General features: G+C 42.1%; 1 protein-coding gene across 1 annotated transcript in view; it reads left to right on the top strand.

Annotated features, from left to right (window-relative positions):
• Nucleotides 1-23,009, top strand: part of AFF3 (ALF transcription elongation factor 3) — a 1,926,848-nt gene that overhangs the window by 1,798,546 nt on the left and 105,293 nt on the right. Inside the window, exons 13-15 of the mRNA XM_078658016.1 lie at nucleotides 11,436-11,643; nucleotides 13,125-13,249; nucleotides 15,203-15,266. Of these exons, the coding sequence (XP_078514142.1) occupies nucleotides 11,436-11,643; nucleotides 13,125-13,249; nucleotides 15,203-15,266 (397 nt within the window). The remainder of the gene's footprint in view (nucleotides 1-11,435; nucleotides 11,644-13,124; nucleotides 13,250-15,202; nucleotides 15,267-23,009) is intronic.

Here is a 23,009-nt window from a genome sequence, read left to right as displayed (position 1 = left end):
AATTATCGATAAGCACGGCCAACGATGATTATTGCTGGCCGTTGTTAATATGCCTCTGAGGTCCCTCACTAACCTTCACAGCCTTCTTGAAGTACCCTTACCTTACCTTTAGGCAAGGTAAGCCAAGCTCAAATCTTAACTCAACTAAAATTGTTGTGAGATGCACAAATAAATACTGCAAGTGGGAGATAAAGATCGTCAGGTAGAAACCTACAAATATATAAGAAGTTTAACAAAATATTTCCTTATATTTTTGTATTTTTATAGACTGCTAGTCAACTAGAAGGTGTCAGCGTACTGTAAATACAATAACAGAGCGAGATGGCAGGCATCTCTTGCACGAAACAATGTAATGAGCTTCAATAATGCATGTAGGAATCCAAAAAAGGAGGTCGAAGCTGGTGTGGTGGTGTACTGAAGATGGGGTTATAATGTTAAAAGTGTGAAAGAGTGAACATAGTACAAATGAGAAGCAATATAAAGAAGATTTGGAGAAAATGGAGGAGCAGAAAGAAGGTGAAAGAGGAGTAAAAAAAAAAGAGAGAAAGAAGAGATCAGTGTCAGATAAAAGGCACCATGAGCGAAAGGTTAGTTGGGTTCAGTTTAGGTAAACTTTGTATAAATCGGTTGTCAGCTTTTTTCAGAATAGGATTGGTATCTCTGAGCATCTCTGGTATACTTGAAAGGAGATCCCTGAAGCACAGGCTACTTTTTGATTTCGAATCTTTTTGTTACCAGTCTTTTGTATAGACATCTTACATTTTTAACAGCACCAGCTATCCTCAGGGCCTCAACAAGGAATCCAAGTTCTTATAGATGTTTGGTTTTAAGGTGATGGAATCCAGTTTGGCTTTATTCTTACTTCTCAGGAAAGCCAATGGCGATCCCTAAGTACAGGGAAAATGTGATCATATTTTCTTATGTGGAGAAGTGTGGCTCAATTGTTAGAGCAGGCAGACCTCGATGCAGAGCTCTGGCCAGGGACCAGGGTTCAATTCCTGCCTCGGCGGGTCTTGGGCTCATTAATTCCCCTGACCGGATATTCTCGCCTCAGTACCTATTCTAATCATGGGTCCCACGCTGCAACTCTGGGCGTAAGCTTGCATAGTCTCCACAACAGCCCCCACAACGCGAGGGATGCCTGGTCTGCACCATGGGGGTTCCCAGGAGTGGACACTTCCCAGGGAAAGCCAGGAAGGGTTCCCTTGCGGTATTCGTAAAAGCGCCGGGAAACCCACTGTGGGTAGCTGTGTGCTATACAAGTACAAAAACATTTACATTTATTCTAAAGAGAAGGCTTGTTAATACCGGCGTTGATTGTTTTAAGGAGGACATTAGTGTTAAGGATGAAATTGGAGTGCCTGTCAACATACAATTTCAATAGTCGAATGTAGCAAACATTAGAGCCTGTACAACAAGACAGAAACGTGACAGAGCCTGACAGAAGTATCAGTTAGTTACCTCTCAAAAGCCAGAGGTGACGTGGAGAATTACAAATGAACATGGGCTTAAATTGAATTAACACTGCATACTTGTCAGGTTGGGAGACGATGACATTGTTCACTTTCTTTTCTGTAGAATATTCCTCTCAGTTCCTCCCTAACAGTTATTGATACTAAGACCCACATGCATCAACAATGCCATTTGCGATTCCTTATTAGCGAAAAATAAGGATTCGCTAATAAGGAATTGCAAAAGGCTATGCATGAAGAAATCGCTAAAAAAATAGCGATTTCTTAAAATTCCTTAATTGCGACTCGCAAATTGCGAATCACAATTAAGGAATACCTCCCCATTCATGAATGGAAAGACTTTCTCAATTTGCGATTCTCAATTAGAGAATCGCAAATTGAGAATGCAATTTCAAGGGTGCCAGGGTGTCAAAAGGACACCCTGTTACACCCCTGAAATCTGCCTATAAGTACATTTTGCACACACACATGCCCCAAGGGCATGTGTGTGTGTAAAATGGAACTTTGAAAAATGCACTTAAGTGCATTTTTTAAAGTTTTCTCAAATTACCATGAAGGTCAACTTCATGGTAATTTGCTCCCCCTATTAGCGAAATCGTTAATTTTTTAAGTTTGATGCATTGCATTTAAGGAATCTCAATTTGAGATTCCTTAAATGCAATCGCAATTTAAGTAATCGCAATTTTGCAATTTCTTAAATTGCGAAAAGTAAAAAAATGATGATGCATCCCAAATGATGAAATTGCATTCGCAAACGGGCGAATTTTGCGAATTCGCACCATTTGCGAATGCAATTTTCAATGATGCATGTGCCCCAAAGCGCCGTATTTAGAGATTGGCAGTGGTGATAAAAGCTGCCCAGATCGTTGTGTGGCTGTGTTTTCTGTGAGCCACCTGGGCTCTCCGCATCAGACGTAACGTAGACGTGCACCAGATTGGCAGGGCGCGGAATAACTGATTTTTAAAGAGGAATCAAGCCACTCTGGCTTATTCCGGATAGCAGTATGAGGTGCATGTTTTCTTTTATATGCACCTCTGTGCGAGGCCTAAACATGGGCCTGTACAGTCGCGCACCACATTCACCCCAGCACATTTTCTTCATTTCCTCATTTTTTCTAATTTTAAGCCTACTGACACTCTAAGGACAGAACATCAGATGGGTATTCCCACATTATTGGTGTCAGTGTCTAGCGTGTGTAGGACGTTATGATAAATTGAAAAGAACCAAACCATTCAGCTGGGATTACAAGGTACATTTATAGGATTACTCCTGAGCAGTAGATCCTGTATTTAAATTCAATTTAATAAATTAGCCATCGGCAGCTGTGATTGGCGTTTCCGGGAAGATGACATTCTTCATATCATCTTAAAATCTAAGTGCCCAATTAAAACACAACTATTGGTGAATTCTCTGTAATAATGTCATTGTGGCTATCTGAAGCTATTTTGATGTGGAGTGTTGTGGACTTGGAAGAAAGAGACAAGTTGTGACACTAGAGTTAACGTCACTCTGGCATGCATCTAAAGTTGCAATCCAGCTGTGCAAAATTTGGTGAAGTAGGTTTTTGAAAATAAAAAAAGCAATGCGCCCCTTGCCATGCGAGTTATCTCCCATGGTGAGGAGAGTAGTTTTTTTCCCCTGCCCTTTACTGCCAGGGTTTGCCTGCCAGTGACGGGCAGTGAAAAACGGCTATATGTCCTCCCATCTGAATTGGGAAGGTAGACAGAAGTTTGGCCAAGACGCATACAAATTTGGCGGGCAGATCATTATATTGGCTGTAATCATACTCTTTCTTCGTTGAGAAGGAGTGTGCTTGCCCCCAAAATACAAATCAGGCCCTTGGACTTCATTGTTAATGCTGGGACACCAAATATGGGCTTCTAGATCCAGCAATATGATTTTCCCAATGAATGGAAAGACAAAGGAGTTCCATAATCCTAAAGATTTAGTGCAACTCCTAGCCTCAAAACCTATGACACCGCAAATCCACCTCCTGAATCACAGGTGACACAGGATGATCTCACAACCAAGGCAAGCACAGTCAGTGTGTTGGTTGCTACTTGCACAGATGTGAACCATAATCACTAGGGAGAGGAAGTTCAGACACGTTGAATCAACCACATGACACTGATTCTCGAGATAGGCATAGGTCATAATCCCTTGTGAAAGACTGATGTACAGTGGGGTAATATCCTGTCAGTCTTATTCACCATTTAGCAACATGGTCCTAGACGTGTGATCCTGACTCTCTTACACCTGAGCATATCGCTCTGCAAACGTATGAATTATTATAGGCGGGGGAGCCTCTGAAAGCTCGAGCCATGCTCGAGCCTGAAGCCTGGCTTTGGCATGGTTCAAGTTTCTGTTAGAACCTTGAGGCCATAACGAGCCAGTCTTTCATGTGGACTCCGTCTACCTCTAATCTCTCTACCCAGGATGTGGCATTACGGTCTAAGCTGCCGACTGTGAAGCTGAGGAAACATGTTTTAGTCTTGTAGTGGTTCTGAGCAAATCACTTAACCTCCCCATGTCTATAAACAATGCGTGTGTCCTCTTAAATTATAACTGGTGACGTGTAGAGGGCTCCAATACCTTTGGGTCCAGTTTGCGCTATAGTTGAAAGCAAAGCCTTAAAGTAAGGAAAGAAATATAAATACTCATATACTGGCTGATTTGTACATAGAAAACAAAAACCTGGATAAATCGTGGCTTCCCCATGTAAATTGTCTAATCTTAGGAAAATATTTTATTTTATCAATACTCTTTTTTTTCATTATCGCTTATGAAGGCACTTTCAAATATGTGAGTTCAGACTACCAGTTGCACAAAACTATCACTTGTAATTGCACTTCTCAGTGTAGTGCTATAATGTGCTTTATTAATGTCAAATATTAATGTTAAAGAAAAACACTTTTAAAATTCTGAATAGACGTTATTATTGTTTACGTGCTGTTTATTGTATGTTTGACATAGCAAATATTTTCAAGGCTCAGCTCGTGCACAGGCTCTTTGATCCGAGCTCGGCACTCCTTGTTAATATGTTGGCTCACCCACCTCTATGAATGATACTATACTGCAAAAAACTCCGGCCTCGACTCAAACAAACAAAACCTTTTATTTTAACGCATATTAAACTTCTTTTTCATTAACTATCTGCTCCTCCCTCCTCTTCTTCTTCTCTTTCGTACTAGACCCTGAACAAAGAGGAAATAGTTCGCAAAAGGAGTTGCTCACAGGTCAAATTTTATCACATCCTTGTGTGTCTATTAAGTCTTTTTGCATAGTGCGTGCCCCCCTTTCCTCCAGGTTGATCTTACCACTAAGTCAAGTATTTCATTATTTCTACAGAAAATATATGTTTCTGGGAAATACTTTGATTTGGATTTCCTCTCACACTTATCTAGATTGCTTATATAATTTGGAAAGGCATCCTGGAAGTGAGAGGTGATTTGAATTGGGCACCAGATCTCCACCTGGACACACCTGGAGAAGTGGACAAATCAATTAAACCAATGACACAATTTAGCCATTCTACGAGACCTGATAGATGACTTTGATTTGCAAGATCCTTAGAGGTTATTTCATCTTAGAGAAAGAGACTATACCCTTGTATCTCGTGTTCATCGTACTAGTTTGAGGATTGACTTTTCCTTTATGAATGGACCAACTTCATAGGCTTTTATGACTGTTCCATACTTGAAGATGGGATTTAGAACTGTGTACCTGTTCTACTATCCTTAGACCTAGGTCATGTAGCCCCACCACTCCAAAAATGGAGGATGAACACCGTACATTACAAATCGCAGGAGGAAAAGCATTCTCTCCAAGATCATGTTAGAAACTGTCCGGCAACCTTTGAAGGCTTTGCGTCCGCCCTACAGACCTATGAGCTGCAGGGAAGGATTCAATTTGAGGAAAGTTTATGAAAGATTCGGCAATGCGTAAAATGCAGATGAGGAAGAAACAGGTTCTGTTGAAAATAAATACAAAGGATTTGACTAAAACCTATAAAGACTACATCACTGACACTCTCTGAAGAGAACTAGAGAAAGCAAAGTATCCACCTGAACTTGTTCTTCACAAAGCAAGAAAAATATTTTGTAAACTGATTGAAATGGAGGCACTATGAACACAGCGAAAAGGCTGGACACATCCTAGCCGTACAACTCTGAAAGAGAGAGTCTATATATATATAATGATGATGAGCAGGTACTCTTCCATATGCGTGATATTAAATCAACCTTTACCTCAAATGTGGCAGAATTACTTGAGAATGGCGGAAGATCCACTTCAGATATACCTTCCACTACCAAAGCACACGGACATTTTTAAGTGATAGCAGAGATGGTGATATCCTTCAAGATGAAATTGTTACGCCTATCACTAACATATCTTGTGAAATCCCTAGGAAAGGATGGCTTCCCTACTGAATTTTGTAAGACAAATATGCAATTTATTTTGTCACTTTTATGCAAAGTTTTTAAGGATGCTGAATCCACGGGCTCCCTGAACAAATAAATCAACAAAGTAATGATCACACTGATACCAGAACCAGACAAAGACTGCCTCCAGTACGCAATTTACAGGCTTTTCCCACATATAAATACTGACATTAAATTACTAATAATTGAAAAGAGTTATCACTACTCTCATTCACTCCTCACAACCTTGATTTGTCCATGGAAGCTCCTCCAGAGATAACATGAGCAAGTTCATACATCTACCGTGGCATGCACAGCAAGAGTTTGATGAAAATATATCTATCTCATTACAAGCCAAGAAAGCATTGAATCGCGTGGAGTGGGGATAAGTATGAAGTTTCTATGGGAGTGGTCAAAGGTCAAATGATTGTGCATACAATCAATGGCACAAGTGAATTGTCCTGGTTTTCTATCTGCCCCATAGGGATACACTTCAAGGAATCCCACTGTCCACACTACTTCCTAATTTGTACTGTATAGTCACTGGCGACCACAATCAGGCTAAGTCCACTCATGGCATACAGGCATCAACAGGAGAAATGAAAATCATTTTATATGCAGATTACATTATTTTGACTCTTACAGACACTACAGTGTCCATATCTTGTATGATGAAAGTCGATGAAGACTTTCTGCAACTCACTGGATACAAAATCACCTTGAGCAAGAGCGAGGTACGGCTGATATGAAAGTGAACCACCAAATTTACAATAAGCAACTACCCTTTACCTGGGAACTATATAATCTAACTTTTCAAAGTGTCTTCATTAACATGGGTGTGCATGGAGTGATCGAGAACAACATTCCTCCATTGATTGACTAAACCGAATCAAACTTTGCCTGCTGATCAGCACTGCAAAATAAGCTCTGGGGATGGATGCAAGTTCTAATGATGGTGGTGATGCCATGGTTTAGTTGTCTTCAGTATGCTCCCTCTCTCCATGGCCAAATATTTTTGTTACAAATCTCCAAACTCGTTCAATCCTTTATCTGGGCTAGACAGAAGTCCAGACTTAAGTCACTTAAATTACTTGCTGTTACCACTTCGGGCAGCCTCAGATTTCCAGACCTTTAACTATACTTCATTGCCAACCGGATCTTGCAAATGAGATATGAGACGTATTGTATTACAAGATAATGATACACCCACATAGCTGCATCTGGAACATAGATTGCTAGATATTCCTAAAATCAACAAATATTGTATGGTGTTTATAGGATGCCATCAAAATATTTTAATCGTTCACACAGTGTGGTTGGCATGGGCTCCTACTGACAAAAACATTAAGATCTGTAGACTGATCCATTAAGGCACCAGCATTTGCAGTGGCGAATCTGTACATACTCAGGCACTGGAAATCTTCTCAGACTCCTTCTTGTAATGCGTAGTTATCTGAGATTATGAGGATGACATAATGTGATGGCATCAATAACATCAGTTTCAACAGATTTACAATCTACAAGACCTACTCCCCAAGTTTCATCAGATTTTTCGGCGAATCTGTTGAAACTGAGATCCGGTCTGAGTTCCATTGATGAGAGGACTCCTTACCCTCTTGCTGGTATACAGTTCAATCATCTAGATTTACAATACAAATGGTTAATACTATTTAGATGAGCAATCTTCTATCTACCTTTATATATTACTTGCTGCTATTGCTGATATCGTTTTTATGTGTTCACATTGCACCCACTTTGCGCTGTATTTCACTCTGTTGGGTTGACAGGCGGCCCCGGGGTCTCGATCTCTCCTTTTCTCGCCCCGGTCCGACGCGGCAAGTGCCGTTAAAAGGAGGGCGATTCCCAGGCTCTTACACCTCCAGGGAAAACAGGCACTTCTGGGCGGTGAACTGGCTAGTCTTTCCCGCTGCACCCCCTAAATAGCCTGATGACAGATCGGATGTGCGCAGCAGAGGCGCGCCGAAGGCGCGCCAAAGGCAAGCCTGTCTGCGCCCATCTGCACCTGGCCCGCGCCCAGCACCAGAATCCCTGCTCATTTTTCTGGAAAGCAGAGAAACATAACTTATACAAAAGACAAGTTATCTATACTGAACGCAAATTGTGGAAACTCTAGTTGCCCTCTACTTGACCTCCTGAGAGAGCCCAAGCAGTGTAAGCACTGTAAGCTGCAGCTCAGTTTTACGAAAATTAAGGCTCTAATATCACAGCAAAAACCAGCAAAACCAGTACACAAGAATACCACCAAGGGCTTTAAAGCGAAGCCAATTAACTTGCGGTCACTAATAAAACATAATAAGGAGCTGGCCAATCTGATAGAATCACATAAGCTTGTTCTGGCCTTCATAACAGAAACATGGTCAGACGATGCCTCAGATCCTGAGCTTGCACTAGCACTCCCCGCAGGATGTACTATCATAAGAGCAGATAGGACATTCAACTCCGGGGGGGGGGGGGTCTAGCGATCATTTCTAGAGAGAATTTGCTAGTGGCTGGATCTTCAGCTGGAAGCTCCCCTGACTGAGAAACCTTATCCTTTCAGATCTCACTCAGCAACAATTACACACTAAAAGGCCTTCTTCTTTGTAGGCCTCCTAGGGCACGGACCCCTCTCTTGAATATTATCAGTCCCTTTCTTGAATCCAGTCTTGATGGTTCTGACATTACAATACTAGGAGATTTTAATTATCATTTAGAAAAATCAGCAGACCACAATACTGCTTCACTAGTTGATGTGATGGCCAGTTTCTCGTTGGGACAGATCATCAAGCAGGATACACGTTGCTGGACACACTCTAGATGGAATCTTTACCTCAAATCCCACTCTCAAAGTCTCAGAGGTAATTCCCGTTCCTTGGTCGGACCATAGAGCCATAATGTTTACTGTAAGGGCTGTTCAGCACCAGCCAACATCTACAAAGACACCCGTCTTGGTCACCCACCAAGATTGGGCCAATATCAATATTCCTGATCTACAAGCATTGTATCTTAGAACCAAACCAAACCTCTTATCGGACACCAATTCAGCCGTTCAGAGACTATCCACTTGGGTTAAAACAGAGGTAGATATTGCAGCCCCTAAAAAGAGCTTCATCTCCAGGAGGATAAAGCCTTCTGAGTCATGGTTTTACGGACAAACTTAAAGCACAAATACAAGCGTGCAGAAGATCAGAAAGAAAGTGGAGGGTAAACTATGATCAGGATAGGAAAACTGAGTACACACAAACATTGTTAGTGTACAAGAAACTTGTTATAGAGGAAAAAAGTCAATATTTTACAACAAAAATCATTGAGGCTAAGAACTCCTGCAAGAAGCTTTTCTCTACAGTAAAAAACTAGCTAATCTACCAGTTAAATACCGGATGGCTAGTAGCCCAGAATTCTGTAACACTTTGGGACAGTTTTTCATAGAAAAAGTGGAGAAAGTGTACAAAACCTTTAAGGACAGTACCCACTCCCCCTCTAAGCTCACTAAGCCAGGGTCAGACATCTGTACACCCAGCACAGGTTTCTTTTTTTCTCCCCTCTCAGTAGAACAGATCATTCAAGTGGTGAAAACAACCAAGTCACGATCCGCGTCAGACACTTTTCAATATATATGTGGCTCCATTGGCCTCGATCATTAGGCAGTGTGGTTTCTCTGCTGTTTCTTATGCAGATGACACCTAGGTGGTGGTGTCAGTCTCAAACAAAGTGGTGGAGACACCCGACCGTTTCAATTACTGCATAACACAAGTAAACACATGGATGCAGTTCAACGGCCTGAAATTGAACGGCGAAAAAAACGAAGTCATGCTGTTAGGATCCGATTCATCCCTTTGGTCTCCTAGATGGTGGCCTGCCAGTCTGGGTGAATGCCCAACCCCAGTCCCTAAGGTTAAGAACCTAAGTTACGTCTTTGATGACAAACTGACATTTAACAGTCAGATGAATAAGCTTTTCTCTTCTTTCTGGTTTATTTTAAAAATGATCAGGAAAATCTGCCATTTATCCCCATCGGTGCACTAAAAACACTAGTTACAGCCTTGGCCGTCGCCAGACTGGACTATAGTAATGCCCTATACATGGGGATCCAATCCCAGTACTTACTAAAACTGCAGCGATTGCAGAATGCTGCAGCCAGATTAATACTGGATATCCCCAGGAATGAGCCAGTTTCCCAGAGATTAAGAGCCCTCCACTGGCTTCCAGTGGACAAGAGCATTACATTTAAATCACAATACTTGGTCTTTAAAGCTCTACCTGGTTTAGGGCCACAGTTTTTGAGGACGCACTTGAAATGGTATGTGCCAGCCAGAAGTTTAAAATCAGCTCACACAAAACTTCTACAAACACCCAAGTTCAAGCAGGTCCGCTGGGGTGGAAGAAGTTTCCTATTAGGGACAGTTAAGACTTGGAACCTTCTTCCAATCTCAATAAAGAGCAGCACATCGCTTGTGTCTTTTAGAAGAGCACTGAAAACCTGGCTCTTCTCCAACTGTGTCCTACCGACTCTAGCGCCAAGACACCTCTGGGCATTCGTGCACTGTACAAATGTATCAATCAAATCAAATCATTTATAATTTACCATTCTACTACTGATCTCGCTCTCCTGTCTCCTCCTCCCCCCGCTCAAGGTTTACTTCACTGATTTGCAACTATTTCCACAAGGTTAAAACTGTAATATGTTGCTGAAGATCGTTGTACTTCTCAAGGGGAACATCCTTTACAACACAACTTTTACCACGCAGTGCCTTTACGACGCAACTATTACAACGCATGTTATTACAACGCATAGCGCTGGGGGGCGCTCTAGGATAGGGAATAGATTTAATTTACTATCCAACACCTTCCCTACTATCCACGGGGACTGGAGTTGGAATAGTAAATTAAACTATTCACTATCCAGCACCCCTTAACGCTATGCGTTGTAACAGCATGCGTTGTAAAAACTGCGATGTAAAGGCATGCGTGGTAAAACCATGCGTTGTAATGTCATACATCCACTTCTCACAGTTCTTCAATGAGAGCTGTTGGTACTTTACTTTTACCTGGGCACTTGAATCAGAAAACAGTAATGTACATCTCAATATTCAATTCTCTACTTCAATGATATAGAAAATGGCATTTATGATTTACTCTAGAAGTGAATAGTTCAAGAACTGTAATCAAGTAAATTAAGTTATAACACATAGTGTACCAAATACTGTGCACTACGTTACAGTAGTGCACTGTATTAAGTGAAGGAAGGTTAAAGTATTTATAACAGGGAGATGATGTGGGATAACAAGTGTGAATCTAGTAATTTTATCGCATGTTATTGCCATTGCGAGTCTGGTTCTAGGTTTGTGACTGTCAGCTTATTTGGCCTATCACATTTCTTCAACACCATGAGCCAGACTCTGAACCAGGAAGAAGAGGCGACTTACTCAACAGTGAATTTTAGAAAGTAGCAATGGAGATAGATGTTCCAAAGCCGGTGTTAGGGCTTCCTAATTTCGAAGTGCATTTTCTGAACGTCCCAATCTTGATTTCTCATTTCAGCAGGGCAATGCAGATGCACAAAGAAGAGGCAGTGCTTGGATCATCAGTATTACCCCATCACGATCCCCCAAAACATAAATACTGTAGTGAAGGAAATTGTGCTTCTATGAAAACCGACTGCAGCAACCTGCGACCTGCCTTGGCTTCCTTCAGTAAGAACCACCAGAATGAAGGCCGACCGCATTCACTTCCTGTAGAAGTATGCAGTGTAAGTCCCAGTCATATAAATCACCTTCTGATGTATATGCTAAGGTGGACCATCTAAAGCATAGCTGTAAAACAGTGGAGCTGTCACAGCACCTATTAAATTGCTATCCAGTCTATTTATAGATTTCTATGTATTGCATCAGGTGAGCATCTCCCTCTAATCTAAATGACACTGGACCGTGATGTCAAGCTTAGGTTTTATCTTCAAGAGTACCCTTACAGCAAAAAAGTCTATGCTTTGACAAAAGTTTAACACTTTACCACATTGTATGTGGACGGCATAGTGCAGCACACATCCAAAGGTGGAAAGATTTGGAGAAAGTAAATCTTTTCTCCAAGTTTACGTCTGCCTCAAGGAGGTATAATTTTAGGATGGCAATCATATTCTACCAAAATTAGTAGACGGATATTAACCGCAAAATCCATGGCTGAGTGCATGGGAGCATCCATTTATCACCTATGATATGCCTCCTTGACATAAGTAGCAAATAGTGCTACTTTGTGTAACTTTAGTACTACTGTGCAATGCAATTCAGTATTTGAGATGGTAACTAAGCCCCAAAACTAAATTTTGGACCAGGTTTGCATCACTTTTGTCTTGCAAACCAGGTATAGTGTTAGCAAATCGCCCCCATAAACGTAACACGATAAATGGGGTATCATTTGTAAAAAATTGTATTGCTCCCATAAGCAACTCTTTTTAGCAACCTTAGAGAAACTAAAGATTGAGGGGAAAAACAATAACATTCTGACCAAAACCTTTTAATTTGCCTAGAGGACTCTGATGCCAGTTTATAGCTCAATGTTCTATTTTAGAAAGATTATTGCTTATGAACTCCAAATAACAAAAGTAGCTGTGTGACAAAAGCAACAACCCCCTGAGCTATAAACATAAAATACTAATCTGTGATCTGCATACCGCAGTGTGTGCTTTGCAGCAGGAATATTGACCGTGCTACTATATCATGAGTCTAAACTACTACTAGACATATCGTAGCTCTTTCCCACAAGTGCGTTAACCACCATAGTTATCATGCACTTGTAATATTCCCTGCAAAAAGCTGCACACACAAAGATCTCTCCAGACTGCTTTTATCTCAGTTCTGCTTGCCATGCAGAGGGCGCCCAGGGTGACGGCACTTGCACCCATTTCATCAATGGTTCATGTAAAATACTTCAGAATATAAGTTTTTAAGGAGATTTTTTGTATATAAAATGGCCGTCTTGGATGGCAACAACAATTTCAAAGGAGGTGTTTTAAAGATTTTCTGTATCATAACGATTTGCGTATCTTTTTATATTTGAGATTTTTGTCCTTGCTTGAGATTTCGCTTCAGTATTGACATATATCAAATATTGCATGCAATTTTTCCAACTTTTTTAAAGTGCTCTTTTGTGAAAGCTGCTTCTCAATGACATATGTAAGATAAAAAATCGAGGATATTTGTAAATTATCTTCTCTCGGTGTTCTTTCCTTTTCAGAGAACCAATCACCGTAGTCCAGAGAATGGCTTTGGCAGTAAACACCTGCCCCAAAGAGACGCTCAGTTGCCCCATGCAAATGGCCACAAACATTGCAGGAGACCAAAGCTTATCTTTGATGACACGTGAGTATTTCCTCCATCGTTATGTGTGCAACCGCAGAAGAGCAATTTGCAAAAGAAGCAGCTTCAAAACTCATGCTTGTCACATTCATCAAGTCTTAAAGTCTTCACAGATGGGAGAGTGTACAAAGGTGCAACAATTTGCAATGCTGCACTATATGTGTGTGTATAATCCAGTACACGCTCTTTTGGAGTAACAGGAGAGACACAAAAAAGAGCGTCCTCCAGGGTCTGCTGTAAAGTGCCAATCTTGGCAAGAAAAAGGCAGTGACACCACAGTTGGGATAAATTGTACCGGTCGCCAACTTTGAGCACAAGGTGGGTGTCCAGTAACTGGAATAGAGTTGCAGGCAATTGAAAATGGATAGCAAAACACGCAAGATGATGGACGGAATGTTGCACAATGGCAAAACATTCACCCCCAGTCACAGATCTGGGTTTAATCCATCGTTATTTTGCTCACCAAGCCACCCCAGTTCAGACATGGCCATATGCAAATCAGTCTTGACCCTGTGCCTCATGGGACCAGTCCAGCCCAAACTGCCAAGCCATGTCTTTCCTGGACCAGAAACAAGCATCCTAGGACCGGTTTCTGGCTATCAGCCGTCTTCAGCCAGGATAGCTTGACTCCAGTGGCTTAGTGAGCAAGGGACCCACGTTTGGGCATACCCTTCCCACATAGGGTGAACAGCAAAACACACCGATTGAAAATGGATACCATCTCTACGCTGTTATGTTGGTCTTTTGTAAACTTAGTTGAGGATGCCATCCGCAGCCAGAGAAGAGTAAACAGTTCAAAGGCAAAAGCCAAGTATGACACTCTACACCCCACACCTGAAGTTTTAAAGGGTCAGGGTCTGGACTAAAAGCAATTGCACATGTGCTATTTTGCACTGATACTGTTGCACCGAAAGTTATTTATCTATGCATTTGTATATACCGCGTACTTTACCCAAAGGTGGCAAAGCACTTTACAATAGAGCGACATGGTAGTAGGTGTCACTACTTATATGTACAACAGTCACTCATGGTGAGAGTTACAAATTAATAGTTTACAAATTTACTCAAGATTACATATTAAGTAAAAGGTGAAGCGATTAGGGTTACACAAATATATAATACATATTTTCAAAATTGAGACAGGTGTCGTAGTAGCTCTCGTGAGTGCCATGACCTGGGATGAGGGGTTATGTGCCTGGTGAGGAGCTTTGACGAGGAGAATTATTGATCAAAGTGTCTTTGGAAGAGTAGAGTTTTAAGATCTGTTTTGAAAATCCAGAAAGAGGCAGTGGTGTGAAGGATTGGCGGTAGCGAGTTCTAAATTCTAGTCGCATTACCTGAGAGGGATTGTGCCCTATGTCTCTCCCTTTTGAAATTTGGAGGTCCGAGCTGTAGATTTTCAGCATTGCGTGAAGCCTGTTATTTTGACTTTGTTGGCGGAATGGGGTTTTCACATGGGGAGGCAGGGAGGGCATATAGGGTGAGAGGAAGCTGTAGTCTGGCTGCAGGGACCGTTGTCTGCTCCCCTTTGAGCTGGAGGGGTGAGAGGGGCGATGCTTCTGCAGCCCTTGTGCATCTCCGTGGATGTACAGATTTGCAAGTGGTAAACCAGGTCCTTAGTTTGCAGATCCAGTAATTTCGGATCCTAAAAAAAACAGACCATGGTGGGCCTATGGCTATGGGGGAAGGGGAAGCCAAAAGAAGGGCAGGTACTCCAACACAGGGAAACGGAACGCACAAATATATCAATTGCAATCATAAATATTTGCAAAAGCTCCTCAGTCCTTAGCAGAAAATGTCAAGGATGCCAACATCCATTTTATCTATGATTCCTTGTTTGCCCTGTGTCGCCTCCCCCTGTAGGCACTATTTCATTAAAAGTGACTGCTCATAAGTAAACTCCTGACAGAAAAGCCCTTTGCCAAGACTAAACATATTTCTATTCTCCTCGTGTAGGCCTCGGCGGGCGGACTACTTTATGCAGGAAGCTAAGCGCATGAAGCACAAAGCAGATGCAATGGTAAGAAATATTACTCATTTATTTACGGTCATCCTCTCAAGGCTATAGATTAAAATATTACTTTTTAAGTATGGTTTGGTAGATTTATCTGTTTGGAAAAAATTATCATGTTGTCTGCTCAAAAACACACACACCCACAAAACGTTCATACACCGAAAAACTGCAGAAAGAGGTTTTTGGTCAGCCCACTTCAGCGATTGGTTTGTTTCGGCAAGCCCTCATCAGGCATTGCCTTTCTGAGCTGTCTGTGCCATTTTGAATTACCCCGCAGCATTTTATGGATGTATACATATACAGACTACATGGGTTGGGCGAGCCAGTCCCTTGGACGTGTGCACTTTTCTTTGAAACCAAACGTCAGTCAGGATTAACACGCCACTAGAGATTGAAGCTGTTAGAGACGCTTCGAAAACCCCTGAGGAAGAGTCGATAGGCTACCCGAAATGCATTGGGTTTTGTAAAAAGCATTGCGCTTTGATGAAATCAAGATGAATGAAATACTTATTGAACCAAAAAATGAATGAATAAATTCATGGAACAATAATTTAACCATCAAGTTTTGGAGTGTTGTTTTTGAAACACATGAAATTGAGTTAAGAAACGTTTGGTTTCAAAGAAAAGTGCACACATCCAAGGGACTGGCTCGACCAACCCATGTAGATTTGTTTGATATTTTTGGCACTGCGAGACACAGTGTAACGGATGCAGTAGCACACAATGAACTTTGTTAGGTTTGGATTAGCAGAGAAATTTGAGTGCACAGAAAAAACGAAAGTGTTATTATGCATATACAGACTAGCACAAAAGTGGTCCCTCATGGTGACTGCATTATAAACCAACACTTGCATATATTAAGTATGGGTAACTTGTATTTTTTGCATCCAAGCATTCTGGAAATGGATGCCAACATCAACAGCATTGCTGAAAAGTGGCAGACAACATAAATTCGTGGCTGGCAAGACGCTCACACATCCTGACACCTATAATCTGGTATTCCGCCACTAGAAAGGAAAATAGTGTTGTGCTACCCCAAAAGAACCTGAAACAAATGCCACAATATATATGTTTGGGCTACTTTATGTGAACATGCAGGAAAATAGCCACCACATGATTCATTATGGAGTTCGATGGTGCCTGCTGCAGATAATTTTTTTTTTAAACAGTAACACATTGACCACTTTTTTATTTGTTTTCAGGGCGTTAACATCAGAACCAGCATGAGCTTTCTCCCACCACTCAACTTCAGCTCCAATCCACTCCTGACATGGCTCTATCATATATGACTGAGCTCATTTAAGTGCAGAAGCAATGCCACTACAAAATGGCGGTCACATTTACCAGCTTTATGAAGCTCGGTAGGGCCAGTGAAAAATTAAAATGAAACACTTACTGTTTCTGTCTTTTATCTCCATTAAATGAAAGCAGCGTGAGCTTTGCCCAACCACATCCCAATGGCTCTAAAGTTTCCTGGATGAATATAGTTTCCTGCCTCACTGTCTTCTGGCATCGAGAGCTCCAATCCTGCCTTCCACTGTCTCCTTGCTGTGCCCTCTCTCTTTCTCTTTTTCCTTTTCCCAGCAACAATTACCCTGTTCTTCCTCTATCTTCGCTTGCCTCTGCACCCTTCCATCCTGTAACTTTCCATTGGTATCAGTTCTTCTTCCCTATGTAACTCCTACCCGCAATAACGTTTTTGCCCTTTCTATTTCTGCCCCCTCCACTTCCTTCGCACAACCTAATTCTCTCTATTCAACTCCAGCTGCACCATGCTCTGCATGTATTCCTCTTTTCCACTCTCACCCGCTGTCTCTCCAGCCTTTTATTGTAATGTCGGACCAACCCACCAAATAGTGTTGCGAGGGGGTGGTCCTTGTAAACACCCCACAACGTCCCCAGTTAGGCTGGCCCAGCATGCGCCCGGCCAGCACGTTAAAGAAGTAATTCAGTTCAGTTCAACTTTATTCGGATACAATAGTTCCCATAAAAGCACAGAAAACACAAATTCATCACAATAGTTAATACAAAGATTAAAATTCAATATACAAATAGCCAAAGTGCCTTGTGCAAAAATGACCATCATGCTGATATATACAGTTATTAAAACAATTCACAAATTATGTCATACAGGATCAGGGGTCCATCATAGATCTCCGTGTCCTTATTGCGGTTTTGAGAAAAGTGCCAGTGCGGAAAATTAGTTCAACATCATCTAAGACTAGTATTGATCGGTACGCTACCTCCAGAGCGATTGGTCTTCTTTTGTTAAAATAAGGATATAAAAACTGCTTAGCGTATTTGATATAATGTTTACAGAAAAATATAAAGTGCATAATAGTTTGCTCACTCCTCCCATCACAAGAACACAAGTTAAAATTAAGATTTGGGCTATAACCAAGTGGAAAACAATGTGCGAATCGAATTGTGCCAGCTCTTAGTCGAAACAAAAGGCTCATGTCCCAACAGCTCATCGATAAAGTCAAATACATGTGAAGCGGATAACAGTACTGTTCAATAGCCATGTAGTTACGCACAGTTGATTTCCTAGACTCTACCACCTCCCGCTCGTTATTATATAGGGATTACAAAGCATTCTGCAGTTCCTTTTTTGCAACTGAAGCTGCTAATATGGGATCCCGGAAGATGTTTTCTCTGTTTATACTGCGCAAGCTACTCAGCACACCGCTTAGCCATGGAATTTCTAAGCCCTTGTCACAATGTAAGCAGTCCTTGATAATCAGCTGTGTCAAGGATGCCGCTTCATTCTTCCACACTGATACCCACATAAGTGCCGGTCGTGCCCGTATAAAATCAGTTATAAAATTAATATTGAGCTCTTTGTGACATACATATTGAGGGGTAGAAATTGGGGTGCTCAGTAATTTTCTGCAAAACCTATTTTCTTCCTGCTGAATTACTGAGCAATTGACCGTTCCCCAAATCTCGGCGCCGTATGTGGCCACCGGGGTGCACTGAAGTTTATATATTTTCTGTACTGCTAAAAGAGCGCCCGTGGTCTTAGGACGAGGTAGACTTAAAATTGAGTTGGTGGCCTTTGAGAACTTGCTCCTGCCGTGAGCTAAATGCTCACTCCAGGAGCCGTTCGCAGCAAAGGCCAATCCTAAATAAACAAAAGATCTTACCGAAGTCAATTTTTGGCCATCTATTGTAATCAGGCCTATTTCACGCTTCCCCGGGCCACTACTCATCAAAAAGGATTTCTTAAAATGTACCCGCAGGTCTAACTTTTTCATATAATTATAAAAATTGTGGACAAGAAGACGCAATGAGTTTGGAGTACGGCCTAGAAGAACTGCATCGTCTGCGTAAAGAAGCACAGGGATGGGCTCTTTATTGATATATGGGACATCTTGGGTAGCCGTTTTCAAAGCGGTATTGAGCCCATTAATATATATGATAAAAAGCAGGGGGGCCAACACGTATCCTTGTCTGACCCCCCTGCCAATATCAATGGACCCCGAAACCTCTCCTCCCGTCCCAATCCTTACTTGGGCCTTGAGGTCTCTATGTAAATATGCTAAAAAATGTACCAGCGTTTCGTCCAACCCACCAGCCAAAAGGATTGCCCACAGCTTTGACCTATTCACTAGGTCAAAAGCTGTGGACAAATCCATAAAAGCTATGTAAATAGGGGACCTCTTTGCAATAGCGTATTTACCAATGATTACGTTTAGGTTGAGGCATTGTTCCGTGGTTCCTACCTTGCCCCTAAAGCCCAACTGGCATGGGTCCAGGATGTCATTTGCTTCTGTCCAATCCACAATTTTATTGTATAGGACTCTTCCTAGGATTTTAAGGGTATTATCTATTAGGGAGATAAGTTGATAATTGCACGGAAGAGATCTATCTCCCTTCTTGAAAATTGGGACTATTATACTTCTTGCCCAAGTCTCAGGTATTTTTGCCAAAGATAAATTATTAAAAATATTCAAGAGCAGCGGGACCCAGAATGCCGGGTTCCACTTAATTAAATCGATAGGGAGCCCGTCTGGGCCCGGCGCCTTATTGCCTAAACTCTGATTAATCGCTTCCACGACTTCTGAGAGGCATATTTCTATGGGTACTGGGCTACCTGGATTGAAGGTTGATTCACATGGAGGTGGAGGGGAATAGATAGCTGAAAAATGATCAACCCATACATCGCTAGCGATGTTGCAGCTGATTGGCGTCAGAGACTGGCCCATAGAACGGACTTCCCTGACAGCCGCCCAAAAGATGTTACCATTTTTCATACTGGCGGGCTCAGACAATTTGTCCCATCGTTCCCTCAGAAGTTCATTCTTCCTACATCTGATTACCTCCATATATTCCTTTCTGGTCTGTTTAACTCCTGTTGTACACCTCGGAGTGGCAGCAAGTGCCCTGCGTAAATTCCTGTTTGCTTCGGTGCATTCATGGTTAAACCATCTGGGAATGGGTGCCACCTGAGAGGACGGTTTAGAGGGAATGGTTTTGACCGTCTGACAAATCTTCCCAAAGTCCTCGATTATCTGTGCTGTTGGTGATTCTAATGACAGGCAAGAAACAATGAGAGGCATATTGTCCTTTGCCAATTTCTTGAAAATTTCAGAGTTATCAACCCCCTTCCAACACAATCTTAGATTGCCATTTTATACCGCTAAGTTTGTGGCCCTACATTCGATCCGAAAGGTCAGCCGATGGGCTGTGTGTATCATTATCTTAATGGGGTTGTGGTCTCCGAAGTCAGAGGGTACGACTTCGGAAGAAACCAGCTGTTTTTCGATCAGAGGGCATACGAAAATATAATCTATAATAGATCTACACCCCCTTCCCCTATAAGTTGGGTGATTGGTCGTAGTTGACCCTGCGACCAAGTCCATAGCATTGGACAAGTTATGCGATTTAATCATCCGTTCAAGTTCTCTGCCTCTATTTGTAGATTGTGCAAAATAGGCTGTTCCCTTATTAGGTTCTGTATCGTTGATTTTAGCATTAAAATCACCCCCCACTGATATACTGTAATGACCGGATTCTCAGACCAATTCTATAGCTCACCATCCATAGCATACCCAGTCATCACGTAACCAACACCCTTACCAGGCCCTACAGGACATATCACTATTTACAAGGTTAGATAGTCAAAGATACTACTAATATCTTGGGATTTCCACACCATATCCTATGATAGATTACGTTTATAGTCGTATGACTGTCTCTTTAACGTCTCCCGACGGCCCACTTTCATAGCCTTACGACAATCTGGTCTAGACTATGCCTGCTATCTCAGCAGCTAACCTGATTTAGCGTCTCCCGACGGACCACTTTCATAGCCTTACGACAATCTGGTCTAGACTATGCCTGCTATCTCAGCAGCTTACCTGATTTAGCGTCTCCCGATGGCCCACTTTCATAGCCTTACGACAATCTGGTCTAGACTATGCCTGCTATCTCAGCAGCTTACCTGATTTAGCGTCTCCCGATGGCCCACTTTCGTAGCCTTACGACAATCTGGTCTAGACTATGCCTGCTATCTCAGCAGCTTACCTGATTTAGCGTCTCCCGACGGCCCACTTTCATAGCCTTACGACAATCTGGTCTAGACTATGCCTGCTATCTCAGCAGCTCCACTTTATAGACTTACGGCAATCTTGCCTGGACTATACTTATATCTCACTTTATAGCCTTACGACAATCTGGTCTGGGCTATACCTGATTTATAGTCTCCCGACTGTCTCTTTATAGTCTCCCGACTGTCTCTTCCTATATTGTACACTGGAGTGGAAACCCAATCACACCACACAGAAATGATGCCTGCACACACCTCAAAGCTATTCCCTAATATGATCAACACTCTCCCCTGTCGTCAGTTGTCTTCTCAGAGGGGGATTACGCGTCCCTCTGTACATCAGCATCTGGCTAAAAAGAAAGGTTAACCTAATCACAGAAACAACCTTCAAATGTATACATTCAACATTTCTTTATTAATACACAAGGGGGAACAGAACATGATTAGACATTTATAAGAACCTAAAGAATAAAGGAGGGAAAAATTAGTAAATAGTTACACTACACTACACTAGCTTAGAACGCCTCACCTTAGGAGTGCGCATCTTCATTCAGGGGCAGTCGGACCGATCTCTCTCTCTCTCTCTGTCGTCTGAGCTTCGGTTCTCTCAGGGCTCTGCTCTGCTCTGTTCTGTTCTCACGGATACTCGTCTGCACCGCTAAGCCTCTTCTGGACTGCCTCTTTTCTCAAGATACTCGAACCCTTCTCCCGTCTTCGGCTACACCACCCCTGTACGATGTCATTACAGGGATCTTAGTTGCTCTCCTTTTCCATTCTCGAGCCTCCAGCTAACTGATCTCTCCAGTCAGCAACTCCTTCTGACCTCTTCAACTGACCGACCGTCTCTCTCTGCTCTGCTCTCTTGCTCTCTGATAATATAGAACGCACTCTCCTCATGGAAATTTCCAGTAGCAGGCTGACTCCCACCGAATTCCTGTGCCAGCTCCCGGGCTCGCCGCGCACCCACAGTGGCCAGCTGCGTATTGCGTCTAGGGCCCCAGAGACAAACACATTCCTTCGATAAGAACCAGTCTTCAACGGCTCCTCACTAGCACATAACAGGCTAAACTCTAAACATTACCTATAACCTACAAGTGCTTCAGGCAGCCGAGACAAGGATAAAGATGGCTGCCCTCTAGCTTTTAGGCCTCTAGGCCCGTAAATGGGTAAGAAATGCACAAAACCCTATCAAAACACATAAATGAACCCTACAAATGAGCGCAAATAAGACTAACATAGAGGATTCATATCCCTACATCGAGATGGGTAGTGGATCATAGTCACCACTAGTCAAAATAGAACAAATTATCCTGTCACTACATATACCCAGGAGGTCTCCGTTATTGGATTGATTATCCAAATCTGAAATAAAATCAAAGAGCTTTATAAAACTCTTGTTTGGAACTGACTGAAAATCATTATTATAAAAATGTATCAAATACAAATGAATCCCTCTTTTAAACAGTACTACCTGATAGTCTGAGCTATAAGTTGGGATTGCCTTAAAACTTCCCCAGCCGCCACATTAATCCCCATAAACAGTCCTCCCGATGGTCTTCTCATCCTTGGTGTTTGGGATAGCACGCTGAAACAATGAAACCCCTCAATATATAGTTCTTCTGTAGCCCAGGTTTCCTGGAACATGACAATGTCATATTCCCTTATCAAATTTACCCAGTCTATATTGTCGATGATCGAAGGCCTGCCACATTCCAGCTCAATATACTCAAACTAACTCCATTGCCACTTTTTACTGTCTGCCCTCCCTTGGGCGCGGTTAGGTCTGATTAATGCGTTTTGGATTGGCGTATCACTTGCATCTCCATTAAGTATCATGTCTAGTAAAAACATGATAATTATTAGATAGGGGCATAACTGCTCTGGTGCCTCTGTTTGGGTTTAGGGGTGGCTTATAAAAGTAGCCCAGAGGGAGTGTGCTGATGTTAGTAGGGGGGTTAAATGTTTCATCAGTGATAGATAGAAGCTGGCGGACCTGCTGGGGCCTTCTAAAATTTAGAACAATGCAGTCCCCATCTATACATTTGTTTAAAGGTCCGACTCACCCTACTCTCCTGGCCATAATTATATCCTCCCTTCTATGTGGGTCAACATTTTTATGTATGTGAAGCCAGTCTACCGACTTATTTTGGAGATCGGACCAGGACTCTCTCTGTCCCTCTCTAAGCGCTGGGACACCA

This window comes from Lissotriton helveticus, chromosome 8 (genome assembly GCF_964261635.1).
Source record: "Lissotriton helveticus chromosome 8, aLisHel1.1, whole genome shotgun sequence".
Lineage (NCBI taxonomy): Eukaryota > Metazoa > Chordata > Amphibia > Caudata > Salamandridae > Lissotriton > Lissotriton helveticus.
Note: the sequence above shows the minus strand (reverse complement) of the source record. Positions and strands in the feature narration are given on the sequence as shown.